The sequence below is a fragment of the Canis lupus genome, chromosome 10 (assembly GCF_003254725.2).
Source record: "Canis lupus dingo isolate Sandy chromosome 10, ASM325472v2, whole genome shotgun sequence".
In the NCBI taxonomy this organism is placed as follows: domain Eukaryota; kingdom Metazoa; phylum Chordata; class Mammalia; order Carnivora; family Canidae; genus Canis; species Canis lupus.
The window spans coordinates 63972974-63989405 of NC_064252.1; the positions used below are offsets into that span (position 1 = coordinate 63972974).

Consider the following 16432-nt stretch of genomic DNA (forward strand, 5'->3'; position numbering starts at 1 on the left):
CTGATGCTGCAAACAGCAGTGAGGAGGGATAGTACTGAGGACCATAAGCAGGTTTGTCAGTCGCGTGGGATGGAACAAAAGCTGTAGTTTAAAAGAGTAACTAGAATACAAGTGAATAAGACCTAGAACCCTCCCAAATAGTGGGAGCTGCTGGAATTCTTTCCAGGTTAAAGGGGGCAGGTGAGTGCCAGCTTACATTCTCTTCAACCTTGATGGCACAGAGTGGACCAGGGTCTGGACATTACAGCCAGTCTGCAGTCTCAGTGAGTTTTAGATCCCTTGCTCCCTGCAGTCCCAGACACCCTGAGGCATAGAAAAAAAGCTGTTGTTTAAAAGAGTGACTAAAATATAAAGGAACTAGCCCTAAAACCCTACCAAATAGTGGAGGAGCTGCTGGAACTCTGGGTCAGAGAGGCTGGTGAGCGCCAAGGTTTACATAAACCCTCCACCTTGATAGTGTGGATAGGATTGGGTCCATGTATCCTAGATGGCCTACCACTTCTGTGAGCCCTGTGCCCCTAGCTCACACCATCCCTCGCCATTCCAAGGTGGCCCCGGTGCAGTACATGCTGCAGCTCTACGATGTCACCAGGGTGGCATAGGCACGGTGCACCCTAGAACACCCTGGCTCAGAGTTCTTCAGGATCTCCTGGCTCATACTTGCTTTGGAACCAATTACCCTGCCAAAGGCCCCCCAGCACAGAGCAACCTAGGACACCATAGCTTGCATCTGCTTCAGCAATTCTGCAGGGACACCCTCTGTGTGGGAAATCTTGGGACTGTCCCAGCCTATGCCCACTTAAGATATGGCCATTCCACTAGGGCAGCCCCAGCAGGGAATGTCCTATGACTCCTCGCTCATGCCAGCCACACTGCCACCCAGTGGCAGGGTAAAATCATACACAAGACCACTCCTTCACATTTCAGAGAAGCAGCTGTCCTGCATAATTCATAGGAACAGTCACAGGAAGTAGGCCTAAAATCAGGAATCAGAGAAATACTCCCCAAGTGAAAGAACAAAACCAAAATAAAAGAAACAGATAAGCAATATACCTGATAAATAATTGAAAGTAATGATCATAAAGATATAAAAATTATATATCAACCAATTGGACAACCTAGAAGAAATGGATACATTCCTAGAAAACTACAGTCTTCCAAAACTGGATCAAGAAGAAATAGAAAATCTGAACAGACCAATTAGTAGTAACAGGACTGAATCTCTAATCAAAAAACTCTTATGGGATTGAGCCTCACATTGGGTTCTGTGTTCTGTGTTCTGTGTTTACCGTATGAAGAAAAAGGTGGAAGAACTGAGACCTTCAACAAAGAGATAGAAAATATGAGAAAGAGCCAATCAGAATGGAATACAGTAATGGAAATGAAAAATATACTGGAAGGAATCAATAGTTTCATGGATACAGAAGAATGGATCAGTGATCTGGAAGACATGGTAATAAAAGGCATCCAATCTGAACAGCTAAAGAAAAAAATAATTTAAAAAAATGAAGACAGGTTAATGGATCCCTTGGAAGGGAGCAAGAGAACAGAAGACAGTTGTATACAAGGGACTCCACAAGGGTGACAGCTGATTTTTCAGCAAAAACTTTGTAAGTCAAAGCATGTGATGTTTTATATTCAAAGTCCTAAAAGGAAAAACTTGCAGCCACGGATATCCTACCCAGCAAGGTAATCACTCAAAATAAAGGAGAGAGAAAATGTTTCTCAAACAAGTTTAAAAAGGTCATGACCGCTAAACCAGCCTTACAGGAAATGTTAAATGGACTTCTTTATGTGGCAAAGGCTATAGTTAGGAGAAAAATAAGAATTTAAAAAATATAATACCTAACATATATATGTAAAACATGGAAAGGGTAGTAAAAGTGCTCTTACAATGTGTTTGAACTTAAATTGCTATCAACTTAATACAGACTTCTATATACATAAGGTGTTATATATGAACCTTTTGGTAACCACAAGCCCATACTTATAATAAAGATTCAAGAAACTAAGAATACCAAGCATTCCTTTATTAAAGAGAGTGTTAAAGAGAGTTATCAATTGCAAAAAGAGAAAAATTACAAAACCCAGAAAATAATGAACAGAATGTCTGTAAGTACATACCTATCAATAATTACTCTAAATGTAAAGGGTCTAAATGCTCAAATCAAAAAACAAAGGCTTACGGAATGGATTTAAAAAAAAAAAACAAGACTCATATACTGCTTAAAAGGGAACCACTTGAGACTGAAAGACACACAAAGACTTTAGGTAAAGAGATGGAAAAGATGTACCATGTAAATGGAAGCAAGAAAAAAAAAGCCAGGGTGGCAATACTTATATCAGACAAAATAGTCTTAAAGACTGCAGCATGAGACAAAGAAGGACAGTTCATAATGATAAAAGGATCAGTTTAACCAGAGGGTACCTATCTATCTACCCAATACTGAAATACTTTAATACATAAAGGAAACATTAGCAGACACAATGGAAGTTAATGATGGCAATGCAATAATACAAAGGAATTAATACCCCACTTACATCAAAGGATAGAACATCCAGACAGAATATCAATATGAAAACAGTGGGAATGCAGACTGGTGCAGCTACTCTGGAAAACAATATGGAGATTACTCAAAGTTAAAAATAGAACTTGGTCAGCGGTTTAGTGCCACCTTCAGCCCAGGGTCTGATGCTGGAGGCTGGGATTGAGTCCCCACATCAGGCTCCCTGCATATGCATACAGCCTGCTTCTCCCTCTGCCTGTGCCTCTGCCTCTCTCTCTCTCTCTGTCTCTCTCTCACTCTGCCTCTCTCTCTCTCTCTGTGTCTCTCATGAACAAATAAATAAAATCTTAAAAAAAAAATAGAACTACCCTACTGTCCAGCAATTGCACGACTAGGGTTTACCCAATGGATACAAAAATACGAATTCAAAGGGACACATGTACCCCAATTTTTATAGCAGCATTATCAACAATAGCCAAATTATGGAAAGAGCCCAAATATCCATCAACTGATGAATGGATATAGAGGTAGTAAGGTATGGGATATTACTCAGCCATCAAAAAGAATGAAGTCTTGCCATTTGCACAGTGTGGATGGAGGTAAAGTGTATTATGGTATGTAAAATAAGTCAAAGACAAATACCGTAAGATTTCATTCATATGTGGAATTTAAGAAACAAAACAAATGAAATGGGAAAAAGAGAGGCAAAACAAGAAAAACTCTTAACTATGGAAAACAAAATGATGGTTACTGTAGGGGATGTGTGTGTGTGTGTGTGTGTGTGTGTGTGTGTGGATTAAACAGGTGATGGATATTAAGGAAAACACTTGTGATGAGTACTGGGTATTGTAAGTGATGAAACATTACATTCTACACCTGAAACTAATATTGCACTGTGTGTTAACTAGCTGAAAATTTAAAAAAAAAAAAAAACTTGTAAAAAAGAAAGAAAGAAAGAAAGAAAGAAAGAAAGAAAGAAAGAAAGAAAGAAAGAAAGAAAAGTGTCTTTAAAAAACAAAGGAGACCAGATGGACTTACCAGATATGTATAGAACATTCCACCCAAAAGCAACAGAATACACATTCTTTTCAGGTGCACATGGTACATTTTCTGGGATAGATCAGAAGGCAGGCCACAAAATAAGTCTTAATCAGTAGAAGAAGATTGGTATCCTATGCATCTTTTCTGAACACACCACTATGAAACTAGAAATCAGTCACAAAATCCACAAATATGTGGATGCTAAACAACATGCTACAAAACAAACAGTTGGTCCACAAAAAAAAATCAAATAGGAAATCAAACACTGGAAATAAAATGAAAACACAATGGTTCAAAATCATTGAGATGCAGTGAAAACAGTTCTAAGAGCGAAGTTTATATCAATATTGAGATACATCAAGAAACAAAAGTCTCAAACAATATAACCTAACAATTATAAGGATCTAGAAAAAGAAGAACAAGCAAAGCCAAAGATGAGTATAAGGAAGGAAAAAGGAAGGAAAAAACAGGTATCAGAATAGAAGTATAGATAGGAGAAACAAACAAAAAAAAAAAAAAAAAAAAAAAGAAGAGTGAAACCAAGAGCTGTGTTTTTTTAAAGATCTACAAAATTGATAAACTTTTAGCCAGATACATCAGAAGAAAAAGAGAGGATCCAAGTAAATAAATTCAGAAATGAAAGAGGAGAAGTAACAAAATACTATAGAAATACAAAGGATTAAAAGAGACTACTACAAAAAATTATATATCAACCAATTGGACAACCTAGAAGAAATGGATACATTCCTAGAAAACTACAGTCTTCCAAAACTGGATCAAGAAGAAATAGAAAATCTGAACAGACCAATTAGTAGTAACAGGACTGAATCTCTAATCAAAAAACTCTTATGGGATTGAGCCTCACATTGGGTTCTATGTTCATTGTGGAGTCTGTCTCTCTCCCTCTATTCCTACCCCCCATTTGTGCTCTCTCAGTCTCTCTCTGAAATACAAAAATAAATAGAAATCTTTAAAAAACAGTACCCATTTTCCTTAAAGTATTCCAAACAACAGAAGAGAAAGGAAAACTTCCACATATATTCTACAAGACTGGCATACCTCAATACCAAAGCCAAAGACACTAAAAAAAAAAAAAAAAAAAAGAGAGAAAACTATAGGCCAGTAACCCTCATGAACAAAGATACATAAACCCTTCACAAAATATCAGCAAACAACATTCAATGACATTAAAAGGATCATTCATTACAAGTAAGTGGGCTTTATTCCGGGAAGGCAAAGATGGTTCAATATTTGCAAACCATCCAATGTGCCAAACCACATTAATAAAATGAAGGATAAAAATCACAAGATCATTTCAATAGATGTTAAAAAAAAAAAAGAGCATTTGACAAAATTCAACATCTATCTCTGACAAAAGCTCTCAATAAAGTAGCTTTACAGGGAATATGACACCACATAATATAAGCCATATATGAGAAATCCACAGCTAATATTATATTTAATGGTAAAATGCTGAGAGCTTTTCCTCTAAGAGCTCAAGTAAGACCAGGATGTCCATTCTCACCACTTTCACTGAACTGTGGAAGTCACAACCACAGCACTCAGACACGATAAAGAAATCAGAGGCATTCATGTTAATAAGGAAAAAGTTAAAATGTCACCATTTGCAGATGATATGATACGATACATAGAAAACTCTAAAAACTCCCTCAAAAGCCTACTAGGAATGATAAATAAATTCAGTAAAGTTTCAGCACAAAATTAATACACAGAAATGAGTTGAGTTTCTATACACTAATAATGAAGTGGCAGAGAAATTAAAAAAAAAAAAAAACCATTCCATTCACAATATCACTTAAAAAAATACCTAAGAAGAAACTTAATCAAGGAGGTAAAAGACTTGTACTCTGAAAACTATAAAATGCTGATGAAAGGAATTGTAGACACAGAAAAATGGAGATATTCTATGATTATGGATTGGAAAAACCAGTATTGTTAAAATGTCCATAATACCCAAAGTAATCTGCAGTTTCATTGCAATCCCAATAGCTTTTCCCCGCACAGAACTAGAATAATCAAAAATTGGTATGGAACAACAAAAGATCCTGAATAGGCAAAGCAATTGTGAGATATATTACAATCCCAGATTTCAAGATACACAATAAAGCTGTAGTAATCAAAAACAGTATGGTACTGACACAGAAACAGACACATAGATCCATGACATAGATCAGACAATCCAGAAATAAACCCACACTTACAAGGTGAATTAATCTTCAGAATTTACAATGGAGAAAAGACAGTCTCTTCAACAAATGGTGCTAGGAAAACTGGACAGCTATATGCAACACAAACTGGACTACTTTCTTATACCATACAAAAAAAAAAAAGCTCAAATTGGATTAAAGACTTAAATGTTAAACCTAAAACCATAAAACCTTAGAAGAAAACGTAATAATTTATTTGACAGCAGACTTAGCAGTATCTTCTAGGCCTGTCTCCTCAGGCAAGGAAACAAAAGCAAAAATAAACCATTGAGACCACACCAAAATTAAAAGCGATTGCTTTTTCCTCTAAGAAAAGTGAAACAAGTCATCCACAAAACAAAAAGCAACCTTCTGAATGGGATTAGATATTTGCAATGATCCATCTGATAAGCAGTTAATATTAAAAATATGTTAAGAATGTGTACAAAAAAAAATGTGTACAACCCACCACCAAAAAACTCACCAATCTAGTTAAAAAAATGGAAAGAGTACCTACCTGAAGACATTTTCCCCAAAAAGACAAACATATGGTCAATAGGTACATGAAACAGAGCTCGACATTTGCAGAATTATGCAAAATCAAAACCACAATGAGATACCACTTTATACCTGTCAGAAAGGCTCTATTCAAAATGACAAGATATAAGTGTTGTCGAGGATGTGGAGCTAAAGGTACTTTTATCTATTGTAAATTGGTAGAGCCACTGTGGAAAGCCATGTGGATGTTTCTCAGAAAATTAAAAAAAATAGAAAAAAAAACAAAAACCATATAATCCAGTAATTCCACTACTGGGTATTTACCCAAAGAAAATGAAAACACTAATCTGAAAATATATATGTACCCCTATATATGGCAGCATTATTTATAATAGCCAAGATAGGGAAATAACCCAAGAGTCTATCAATAGATTAATGGATAAAGAAAATGTAACACACACACACACACACACACACACACACACACACACACACACTCCACCATAAAAAAGAGTAAGATCTTGCTATTTGAGGCAGCATGGATGGACCTAAGGATATTATGCTAAGTGAAATGAGTCAGACATAGATAAATACACAGAATCTAAAAAAACAAACAAAAGCAGAAACAGACCTGTAATTATAGAGAAAAACTGAGGGCTGCCAGAGGGGACATGGGTGGGGGATGGGTAAATTAATGAAGGGGAAGTAGAAGATACAGGCTTCCAGTTACAGAATGAAGTCATGAGGTGAAAGGTACAGTATAGGGAATCTAGTCAGTGGTACTGGAATAGCAGATGGTGACAGAGGATAGCTACACTTGTGAACATGAAATAGGATATAAACTTGTGGTATAACTATGCTGTACAGTTGAAACTAATGTAATATTGTGTGTCAACTATACTTCAATTAAAAAAAAAACACTGAGATATTTGTGCAAGTACAAAGAGACCAATTAAATAAAAAGCCTAGGAACATATATTTATATATGTATGTGTGTGTGTGTCACATATGCCAAATATTAATGTTTAGCCACCACAATGGCTAAAATGCACGACAGACGATATCATGCACCAGTGAGCATGGAGCAAGCTGTACTGTTATGGACTGCTGGTGAGAAGACAAATTGTTACAGCTCCTTAGGAAAACTGGAAATAGCTATTGTCAGGGAGCAGATTTTTCCACCTAAGCTATGCATCTTTGGGATGTGGAGAAAGGGGAACCCTCTTGCACTGGTGGGTTGGTGGGAATGCAAACTGGTGTAGCCACTCTAGAAAACAGGACGGAAATTTCTCAAAAAATTGAACACAGAACTACCAGCAATCACACTACTAGACATTTACCTGAAGAATAAAAAAAATACTTCTTCAAAGGGATACATGCACCCCGATACTTATAATGGCATTATCAACAGCCAAATTATGGAAGGAACCCAAATGTTCATCAACTGATGAATGGGTAAAGAAGAAGTGGTGTGTATGTATGTATGTATGTATACATGTGTACATATATACATGCATACAATGGAATATTACTCAGCCTTAAAAAAGAATGAAATCTAATATTAAATCACTGTATGTTAGCTGGAATTTAAATAAAAACTTTTTTAAAAAGAATATATAAATTTGATTCAAAAATGTCTCTTTGGCATATTGATTATTCTGAGCTGGTATGTTTAAAGAAACTGTAGATATTAGAAGATCTCTGAAACCTAAGTTTCCATGTATAAGGGAAACCTCCATTTATAAGGGTGTCTCCCTTGGTATCAGGAAGAAGGGGATTACCCTTAAATGTCTAGAAACTGTTACCAGTGGAAAAGGCATGAATTTAAATCTGCATGACAACTTCAGTCTTGTTTACTATGCTTTTTATGGTACCCTCCATAACTAATCCTCTACCTGCAAATCTTCTTTTGTCTTTAGATGGAGATGGTATTTAAGCTGGTGGCTTCAGCTGTTTTGGTGAGATATTCAGTTTTCCTGGGTTAAACCTTGTTTCATTTTCCATTAATCAGTCTTTTTTTTTTCTTGGATCTTTTAAAAAATTTGAATACAATTAGCCAACATATCGTTAGTTTCTCTATTAATCAGTCTTATATAAATTTTTTAGTTCAGGTGGAAAAACCTTAAAGGACAGAGGAAAATTTTTTCTTTTCCCACACTACTGAAGTTGAACATATGAATATATCCTTTGTCCCAGCAAATCCACTTTAAGCACATACCCAGCAGATCCACGTTTTACATCATAAAGTTGAGTGAAAGGAGCCAAATACCAAAGAATAATATATATTCCACTTATTTAAAATTTGAAAGAATGGTAAAACTAATTTATAGTGTTATAAGTAAAGATAGTTGGGCCAGGATGTAGTACCTTAAGGTAGATATGAGAGGGATTGTGTGGTCCTGGTAATGTATGTTACTTGGTCTGGGTAATGGTTATGAGAATGTATTTACTTTGTGAAAATCTGTTGAGTCACATTTATGATTTATGTGCTCTTCTGTATGTATGTTATACCAGAATAAAAAATTTAAAAAAATTTCAAATTGTTCAGATTATTATCATTTAACTTTTCCTTTGGCAACTCTTGCTTTTAGTTATATTGATGGCTTGCATCAAAGAACACTCTTGAAAGCCAAAAACTTAATTATTTTCTGCTTTCAGAAAAGTATGAGAAAGCAGATTTGGACTAAATTGAAGGAATTTGAGAGAAAATTAGCTTTCCCCAGAATAATGTGGGCTGTATGGAAGAACCAGACATGGCATCTGGGTGGCTCAGTCTGTTAAGCGTCTGCCTTCAGCTCAGGTCATGATTTCAGGGTCCTACGATCAAGTTCTTCATTGGGCTCCCTGCTTAGCAGGGAGTCTGCTTCTCCATCTACCCTTGTCCCCTGCTTGTGATCTCTCACTTTCTCATGCTCTTTCTCTCAAAGAAATAAAATCTTTAATTTTTTTTAAATAACTAGACAGAAACTACAATGAACAAATTAGAGATTCTTTCCTAATTCCTTTTCTAATTTTGAGTGGGAGTTACCCCAGTTTCCAAAATAAAAGTGGAGTAGAACATTCATCTGAATGTTCACCTCTTGATAGGTACTATTGTTACTGAATGGTATCTTTGTCAAGGGAGAGTAATCAAGGTCAAAGGGTAAAGCCTGAAAGAAAGGCTGAAAAGTGGGGAGGATCGGGGTTTCAATGAAGAAAGATATTTGCTAGAAATGAAGTAGGGCTCAAAAAGGGTCCTTGGCTAGGAAGTATCAGCTGGCTACAGTAATCTAATCAAACCACTCACAGCACATGGAAAGCATTCTGGTGAAAAGTGGAGTTTTTCTTCATTTTCGGGAAATTTTGTGATAATTTTTCACAATCCTTTTTACCCTTAGTAACTTTAAATAGCGTTAAGATGCAAAACCCCCATCATTAGAAGCTGACAATTGCTCCTTTTGGTGCAAACAGCATTATAAAAACAAAGAGGATCAATCATTGGGGAGACTTGTTATAATAATTTGAAGTAAACTTACAAGGTATAAATCTTCTTTGTTTATTAGGAGTTCCACAGAGAAATGAATTCTTTTACAATTCTGAAGATCCTTTGCCTAATCCAGGAATAGTAAAAGCCAGAAAGAATGGGAATTGGGATGTCCAGAGATCAGTAATACCAGATTTAGTCACATCAGACAAACTTAAGTTTAGGAAATGGAAGCTCATGTTGATATTACAGTAGTTTAAAAACTACATTTTTAAATATAAAATTTTGAATGAACCTGTAGATTAAATTTAGGTTTCTGATTGGTCTTCTTTGGAAGACTATGCTGTAAAATGACTAGTAGCTTCTAAATGAGAACAAATTACCCATAAAACCTAAAATCCCATGTGAAATACTTTTTTTTCCATGTGAAATACTTTGATATATGACAGAATTCTTTTGAGATATGACATGTTTATGTGTATAAGTAATTATAAAAGTTCCTGTGTTGGCTAATATTAATAAGAGCACTTATGATAATAAACTCTTCCTCAAAAATCTTATGAAAAGAACGGTGTCCTTTTAACTTTTTCCTAAATGGTGATTAATCAGTGGTTATTAATTTTTATATCACCAAAATTCCCACTTATATATGCATATTGTATTATTTACCAACCGTAATTCTTTTTTAAAAGTCACTTTCTTTACAAAGAAAGTAATTCAAATTAACCAGCCATGTCCTACAAACATAAATATAAATGATACTGAGTAAGTATTGATTGAAACAAAAAGTAGTTAAAGAAAACAGCATTAATTCTTACCAACTCCAGAGGTTATTGATTCCGCATCAATATCACAAGCTCTTTTTCTTGCCACTTCAGCTAGTGCCAATTCACCCTTATCTAGTGCAAAGTAATGGATGTCCTTTGGAAATAAAGCAAAATAAAAGATTAATCCAAATGAATCTTGGTCATAGTTACAAAGATTTTGAACAAAAGAGCTTACTGTTCAGATTACAAATCAGACATGACTGAGGAGTATTTTTTTTGTTTTAATTCTCTTAGTTTTCTTTACCAATATAAGAAAATTTTCTTGAATAGTAGATTATGACTATACGCAATAGCATTATTTAAATAAGTTATTTTAATTCCTAAGGGAAAAATGCAAGTTTTTAAACTAAATGTCTGACATAGTTTTGTCAGGGAAAAAAAACTCTATTGCTATGTTCTTTGGTGAGATTTTAATATCTGAGAGGACTTCAAAATTCAATTGTATATTATATTATGATAAACATTTTATAAGAAATACTACTGCACAAATTTGACATTTGTGTGTCTGACATATGCTACTTTGTTAACATTATTAATATTACTATGATCTTGAACTCATACAGTCAAAAGATAATCAGTGCTAACTACATGTCAGGCACTGTTCAGGAATGTAGAGATCAGTTGTGATTCCATGTCTCAAGAAGCTGTGAGCCCAGATGAGGAGACAGACCATTGTGAACAATGGTTAATTATATAATGTATGATAGGTTTTATAACAGATACTTGCACAAATATTTGCTGTGCAGGTAAAGAGAAGGAACTGATCCTTGATCTGAATCTTGAAGGACAAATAAAAGTTATGCTAGGAGGGAAAATAGAGAAAAAGTAACATAATTGGTATCTGGTGCATATATGTATAGATTTAAAAAACACAGCTCTGTTAGGTAATGGCATATCTTTAAATACAGAGGAGTCTTGGATGTGTGGGAGAAAGCAATATAAAATAATACTAAAGTAGGTATAGCCACTAAAAAGGATTTTGAACTATTTTTGGTGTGAAAAAGATTGCTGGAATATTGTTAATAAAAATGGAAAAAGAAGGGGCACTTGGGTTGCTCAGGTATTTAAGTGTCTGACTCTTAATTTCAGCACAAGTCATCTCAGGATCATGAGATCGAGCCCCACATTAAGGTCCCTGCTCAGTGGGGAGTCTGCTTGAGATTCTCTTTCCTTATCCTTCTTTCTCTAGAATAAATACATCTTTTTAAAAAATGGAAAAAGAATACAGCCAGTTTACCATGAAGAAATATAAATGCCCTATACTCATGAAAGATAATTCACTTTGTTAATATTCAAATAAATGCAAATTGAAAAAGACATAATTTCAAATTGTTTGTTTTTAAAAATTCAGAATATTTATTGGTTGCAGAGACTTCCAGGGAAGATGGCAGAGTAGGAGGTTCATAAGCTTAACTCATCCCATGGATTCAACTAGGTAACACCTACATCAGTGTAAATAACCCAGAAAATGACCCAAAGACTGACAGATCAAACTCTCTACAGGTAAATACAGAGAAGAAGCCACATCAAAGAGGGAAGGAAAGGTGGAGATGCTGTCAGGAGCCAAATGGACCCACAGAACTCTCCCCTGGAGGGATACTGCAGATGTGGAGAGGAGAGAGCAACAGACCCCATATCAGGCATACCAGGCATCCTAGGCACGGGAGACACATGGGGAAGACAAATCCTCATAACACTTGGCTTTGAAAACCAGAAGGACCTAACTTCACAAGTTCTTAAAAATCAGTGGGATGTAACACCTGGAACTTTAAAAATCAGTGGCCTCAGTTCTGGAAGAGCTGGGAGGACAACAGGAAACAGACTTTCTGCCCTTAATCTTTTTTACTATAAACAGTCCCACTGAGTTATGACATATAAGCAGCAGTTTGAAAAATGCCTGGGGAATAAGGGGAATAAGATTTATTTACTAATCTCAGAGCATGTGCTGGAGGGGCAGGGATCTTTGGGAGGCTTCTCCAAGAACAAAATAGCTTCTGGGCAACATTTCACTCCCTTGCCCTCCAGCCTAAATACATGGATACCTGCAGGAACCAGCACAGCACCAACATGTTTCACTTAGCTTACTAACAGTGCACCCTGCCCTGTTGCGCTTCTGCCAATCTGCATCCCTAACCCCACCAGTCTTGGCAAGTTTTCCCAGGTGGCTGCAGGTTTTCTCCCTCAGCAGACTAGTGAAGACCATGCTGGCACCACATGCCTCACCCCTACATTCTACTGTAGACTTTCCCCCTCTAGTATGTCCGTGGCAGGAGCTCATCCAAAGCGGTGCCACAAGACTGGCAGTGTGCAAGGAGCCCTGACAAGGGTGAGCACCACTCCAAAGTGACTCCTACCCAAGGTAGAAGGTAAGATAACCCCCTACTCCAGCCCACCTGTGGCACCAGCAGTGGGCTGAAGGGAGACATCAACTCTAGCTATAGGCCCCACCCACCAGCAAAAGCTCAAGGGCCAACACAGGGGCCAACTTTGCAGTTTTGTGCTACTGCATCTCTGGTAAATGCCTGGTTTGACTCAACTTAGGCCCACCATGGCCCCAGAATGGCCCATTTTCAAAACAGTGACCAAATTCTGCACACAAAAGGCAAAGAGAGCCATTGTAGATGACAAAGCTAAAGGCAAATGCAGCTCAGCCATACAGAACTGCACAAGCAACCCATATAGGAGACATACCTGAAGCGCTGAGTTCTGTGAACTTGGAACATTGCACTGCAAGGCACTCTTCTTCATAGGCCACTACTTTTCTTTTTTCTTTTAAGATTTATTTATTTATTTGAAAGAGAGCACATAGGGTGCAGAGGGGCAGAAAGAGAGGGAGAAAGAGATTCCCAAACAGACTCCCTGCTGAGCACAAAGCCCCGCTCAATCTCACAACCCTGAGATCACAACCTGAGCTGAAACCAAGAGTAGATGCTTAACCAAATGAGCCACCCAGGCTCCCCTAAGGCCACTACTTTTAAGAGCAAGAGATATGGCAGACTTCCCTAAAATAAAAAAGGACACAGAGTTACACAAAATGAGGAGACAGAGGACTATGTCCCAAATGAAAGAACAAGACAAAATCACAGCTAGACAGCTAAATGAAATGGAGATAAGTAATATACCTGATAGAGAATTTTAAGTAATGGCCATAAAGATACTAGACTTGAGGAAAAAGTAGAGGAACTCAGTGATACCCTCAAGAAAGGGACAGAAAACATAAAAAAGAGCTAATCAGAGATGACAAAAAATACACTAGATGCAATAAATAGCAGACTAGAGGAAGTGGAAGAACAAATCAGGGACTTGCAGGAGAGAGTAATGGAAAACAATCAAGCTAACTGGACAGAGAAAAAAAAATAAAAATGAAAACAGATTAAGGGAACTCAGCAATACCATCAAGCATAACATTTACATTATAGGGACCCCAGAGGAGAAGAGAGAGAAAAGGGGTTGAAATTCTATTTCAAGAAATCATAGCTGGAAACTCCTCAAATCTGTGGAAGGAAACAGAAATGCAGAACCAGGAGGTAAAGAGATGCCCCAAAAATTAACCCAAAGAAGTCTACACCAAGACATAGTAATTAAAATGGCAAAAAGCCAGCAAAAGGGGAATTTTAAAAGCAGCAAGAGAAAAGAAAACAGTTACATACAAGGGAAATCCTATAAGACTATCAGCAGATTCTGCAGCAGATATTTGTAGGCTAGAAAAGAGTGGCATGATATATTCAAAGGACTGAAAGAAAAAACCTGCAGCCAAGAATACTCTATCCAGCATAGAAATCACTTATAATAGAAAGAGAGAGAGCATTTCCCAAACAAAAGTTAAAGGAATTCATCACCACTAAACCAGCCCTATAAGCAATGTTAAAGGGGGCTCTGAGCAGAAAGGGAAGATCACAGGCAAGAGAAAGAAAAGAAGCAAAAAGGCACTAAAATTAAATATACCTGTAAAAATCACTCAGGCACTAAAATTAAATATACCTGTAAAAATCACACCTGTAAAAATTTGAACAGACCAATTACCTTTTATTCACAGAATAAAAGGATATAAAGTAGGCCACCATATACATAAAACAGGGCTGGGAAAGGAGTAAAAATTTAGTGCTAAAAGAATGGTTTCAAATTTAAGTGACCATCACCTAAACATAGACTGGTAATATACAGAAGATGTTATATATAAACCTAATGGTCACCACAAATAAAAAATTGGTAATATACAAAAAATAAAGAGAAAGGAATCCAAGTATATCACAAAGAAAGGCAGCAAATCATGAGAGAACAGAGCAAGAGAACAAAGGAACAGAGAACTACAAAGACAACCATAAAACAAGTAATACAATGGCAATAAGTACATACCTGTCAATAGTTACTTTGAATGTAAATGGACAGAATACTCCAATCAAAAGACAGGGTGAAAAAAAATAAACAAAAGACAGGGTGAAGGAATGGAAAAGAAAAATAAGGCCCATTTATATGCTGCCCAAAAGGGACCCATTTTAGACCTAAAGACACATGCAGACTGAAAGTACAATAAAGATGGAAAAACACTTCTACAAAAGGATGTGAAAAGAAAGGCATGGTAGGAAAACGTATGCTGGAAAAAATAGGCTTTAAATCAAAGACTAATAAAGGAAAAAGGACACTATATAACGATAAAGGAAACAATCCAAAAAAGAAGGTATAATAATTGTAAATATTTACACATCTAACTGCAGCACCCAAATACATAAAGCAGCTAATAACAAACATAAAGGAAATAGTCAATAGTGATAAATAATGGTAGGGTACTTTAGCACCCAACTTACATCAATGGATAAATCATCCACACAGAAAATCAAAGAAACAGTGGCTTTAAATAATACACTGGATCAAATGGATCTAACCAGATGGATCTAGACCAGATCTATTCAGAACATTTCATCCTAGAATAGCAGAATACACACTTGTTTCAAATGCACATGGATTACCGTCCAGAATGGATCACAAGTGAGGCCCCGAAACAAGTTTCAACAAATTCAAAAAGATTAAAGTTATACTATGCATTTTTTCTGACCACAGTGTTAGCACACCAGAAATCAAACACAAGAAAAAATCTGTAGAGAACACAAATACATGGAGGTTAAATAACATGCTATCAAACAATGAATAGGTCAATCAGAATATCAAAGAGGAAATAAAAAGTTACATGGAGACAAATGAAAATGAAAACACAATGGTCTAAAGTCTTTGAGATGAAGCAAAAGCTATTCTAAGAGGGCAGTTTATAGCAATACAGGCCTCACTCAAGATGCAAGAAAATCTTAAATAAATAACCTAACCTTACATCTAATAGAACTAGAAAAAGAAGAACAAACAAAACTCCAAACCAGCCGAAGGAAGAAAATAATAGATTCGAGCAGAAATAAATGAAATAGAAACAAAAAAGAAGAAGAAAGAAGAAAGAAGAAGAAGAAAAGGATAACCAGGTCAATGAAATCAGGACCCGGTTCTTTGAAAAGATCAACAAAATTGATAACTTTTACCCAGACTCATTAAAAAAGAGAGGTGGGGGGGTCTCAAATAAATAAAACCATAAGTGAAAGAGGAGAAATAACAACCAATACCAAAGAAACAGAATTATAAGAAAACATTATGAAAAATTATATGCCAACAAATTGGGCAATCTAGAAGAAATAGGTAAGTTCCTAAAAACATATAATCTTCCCAAACTCACTCAGGAACAAACAGAAAATTTGAACAGACCAATTACCAGCAATGAAAATAGAATCCATAATCAAAAAACTCTGCAAACAAAAAAATCCAGGACCAGACAGCTTCACAGGTGAATTCTACCAAACATTTTAAGAAGAGTTGTATATATTCTCTCAAACTATTCCAAAAAGAGAAGTG

At 36.1% G+C, this 16432-nt stretch overlaps 1 protein-coding gene across 10 annotated transcripts in view; it reads right to left on the reverse strand.

The window, feature by feature from the left end:
• The window catches only part of LOC112673404 (WD repeat containing planar cell polarity effector), a 424409-nt gene that overhangs the window by 131169 nt on the left and 276808 nt on the right, over positions 1-16432 (reverse strand). For all 10 annotated transcript variants that reach the window (XM_035721693.2, XM_035721691.2, XM_035721688.2 and 7 more), the window contains one exon: positions 10535-10637. In XM_035721693.2, the coding sequence (XP_035577586.1) occupies positions 10535-10637 (103 nt within the window). The remainder of the gene's footprint in view (positions 1-10534; positions 10638-16432) is intronic.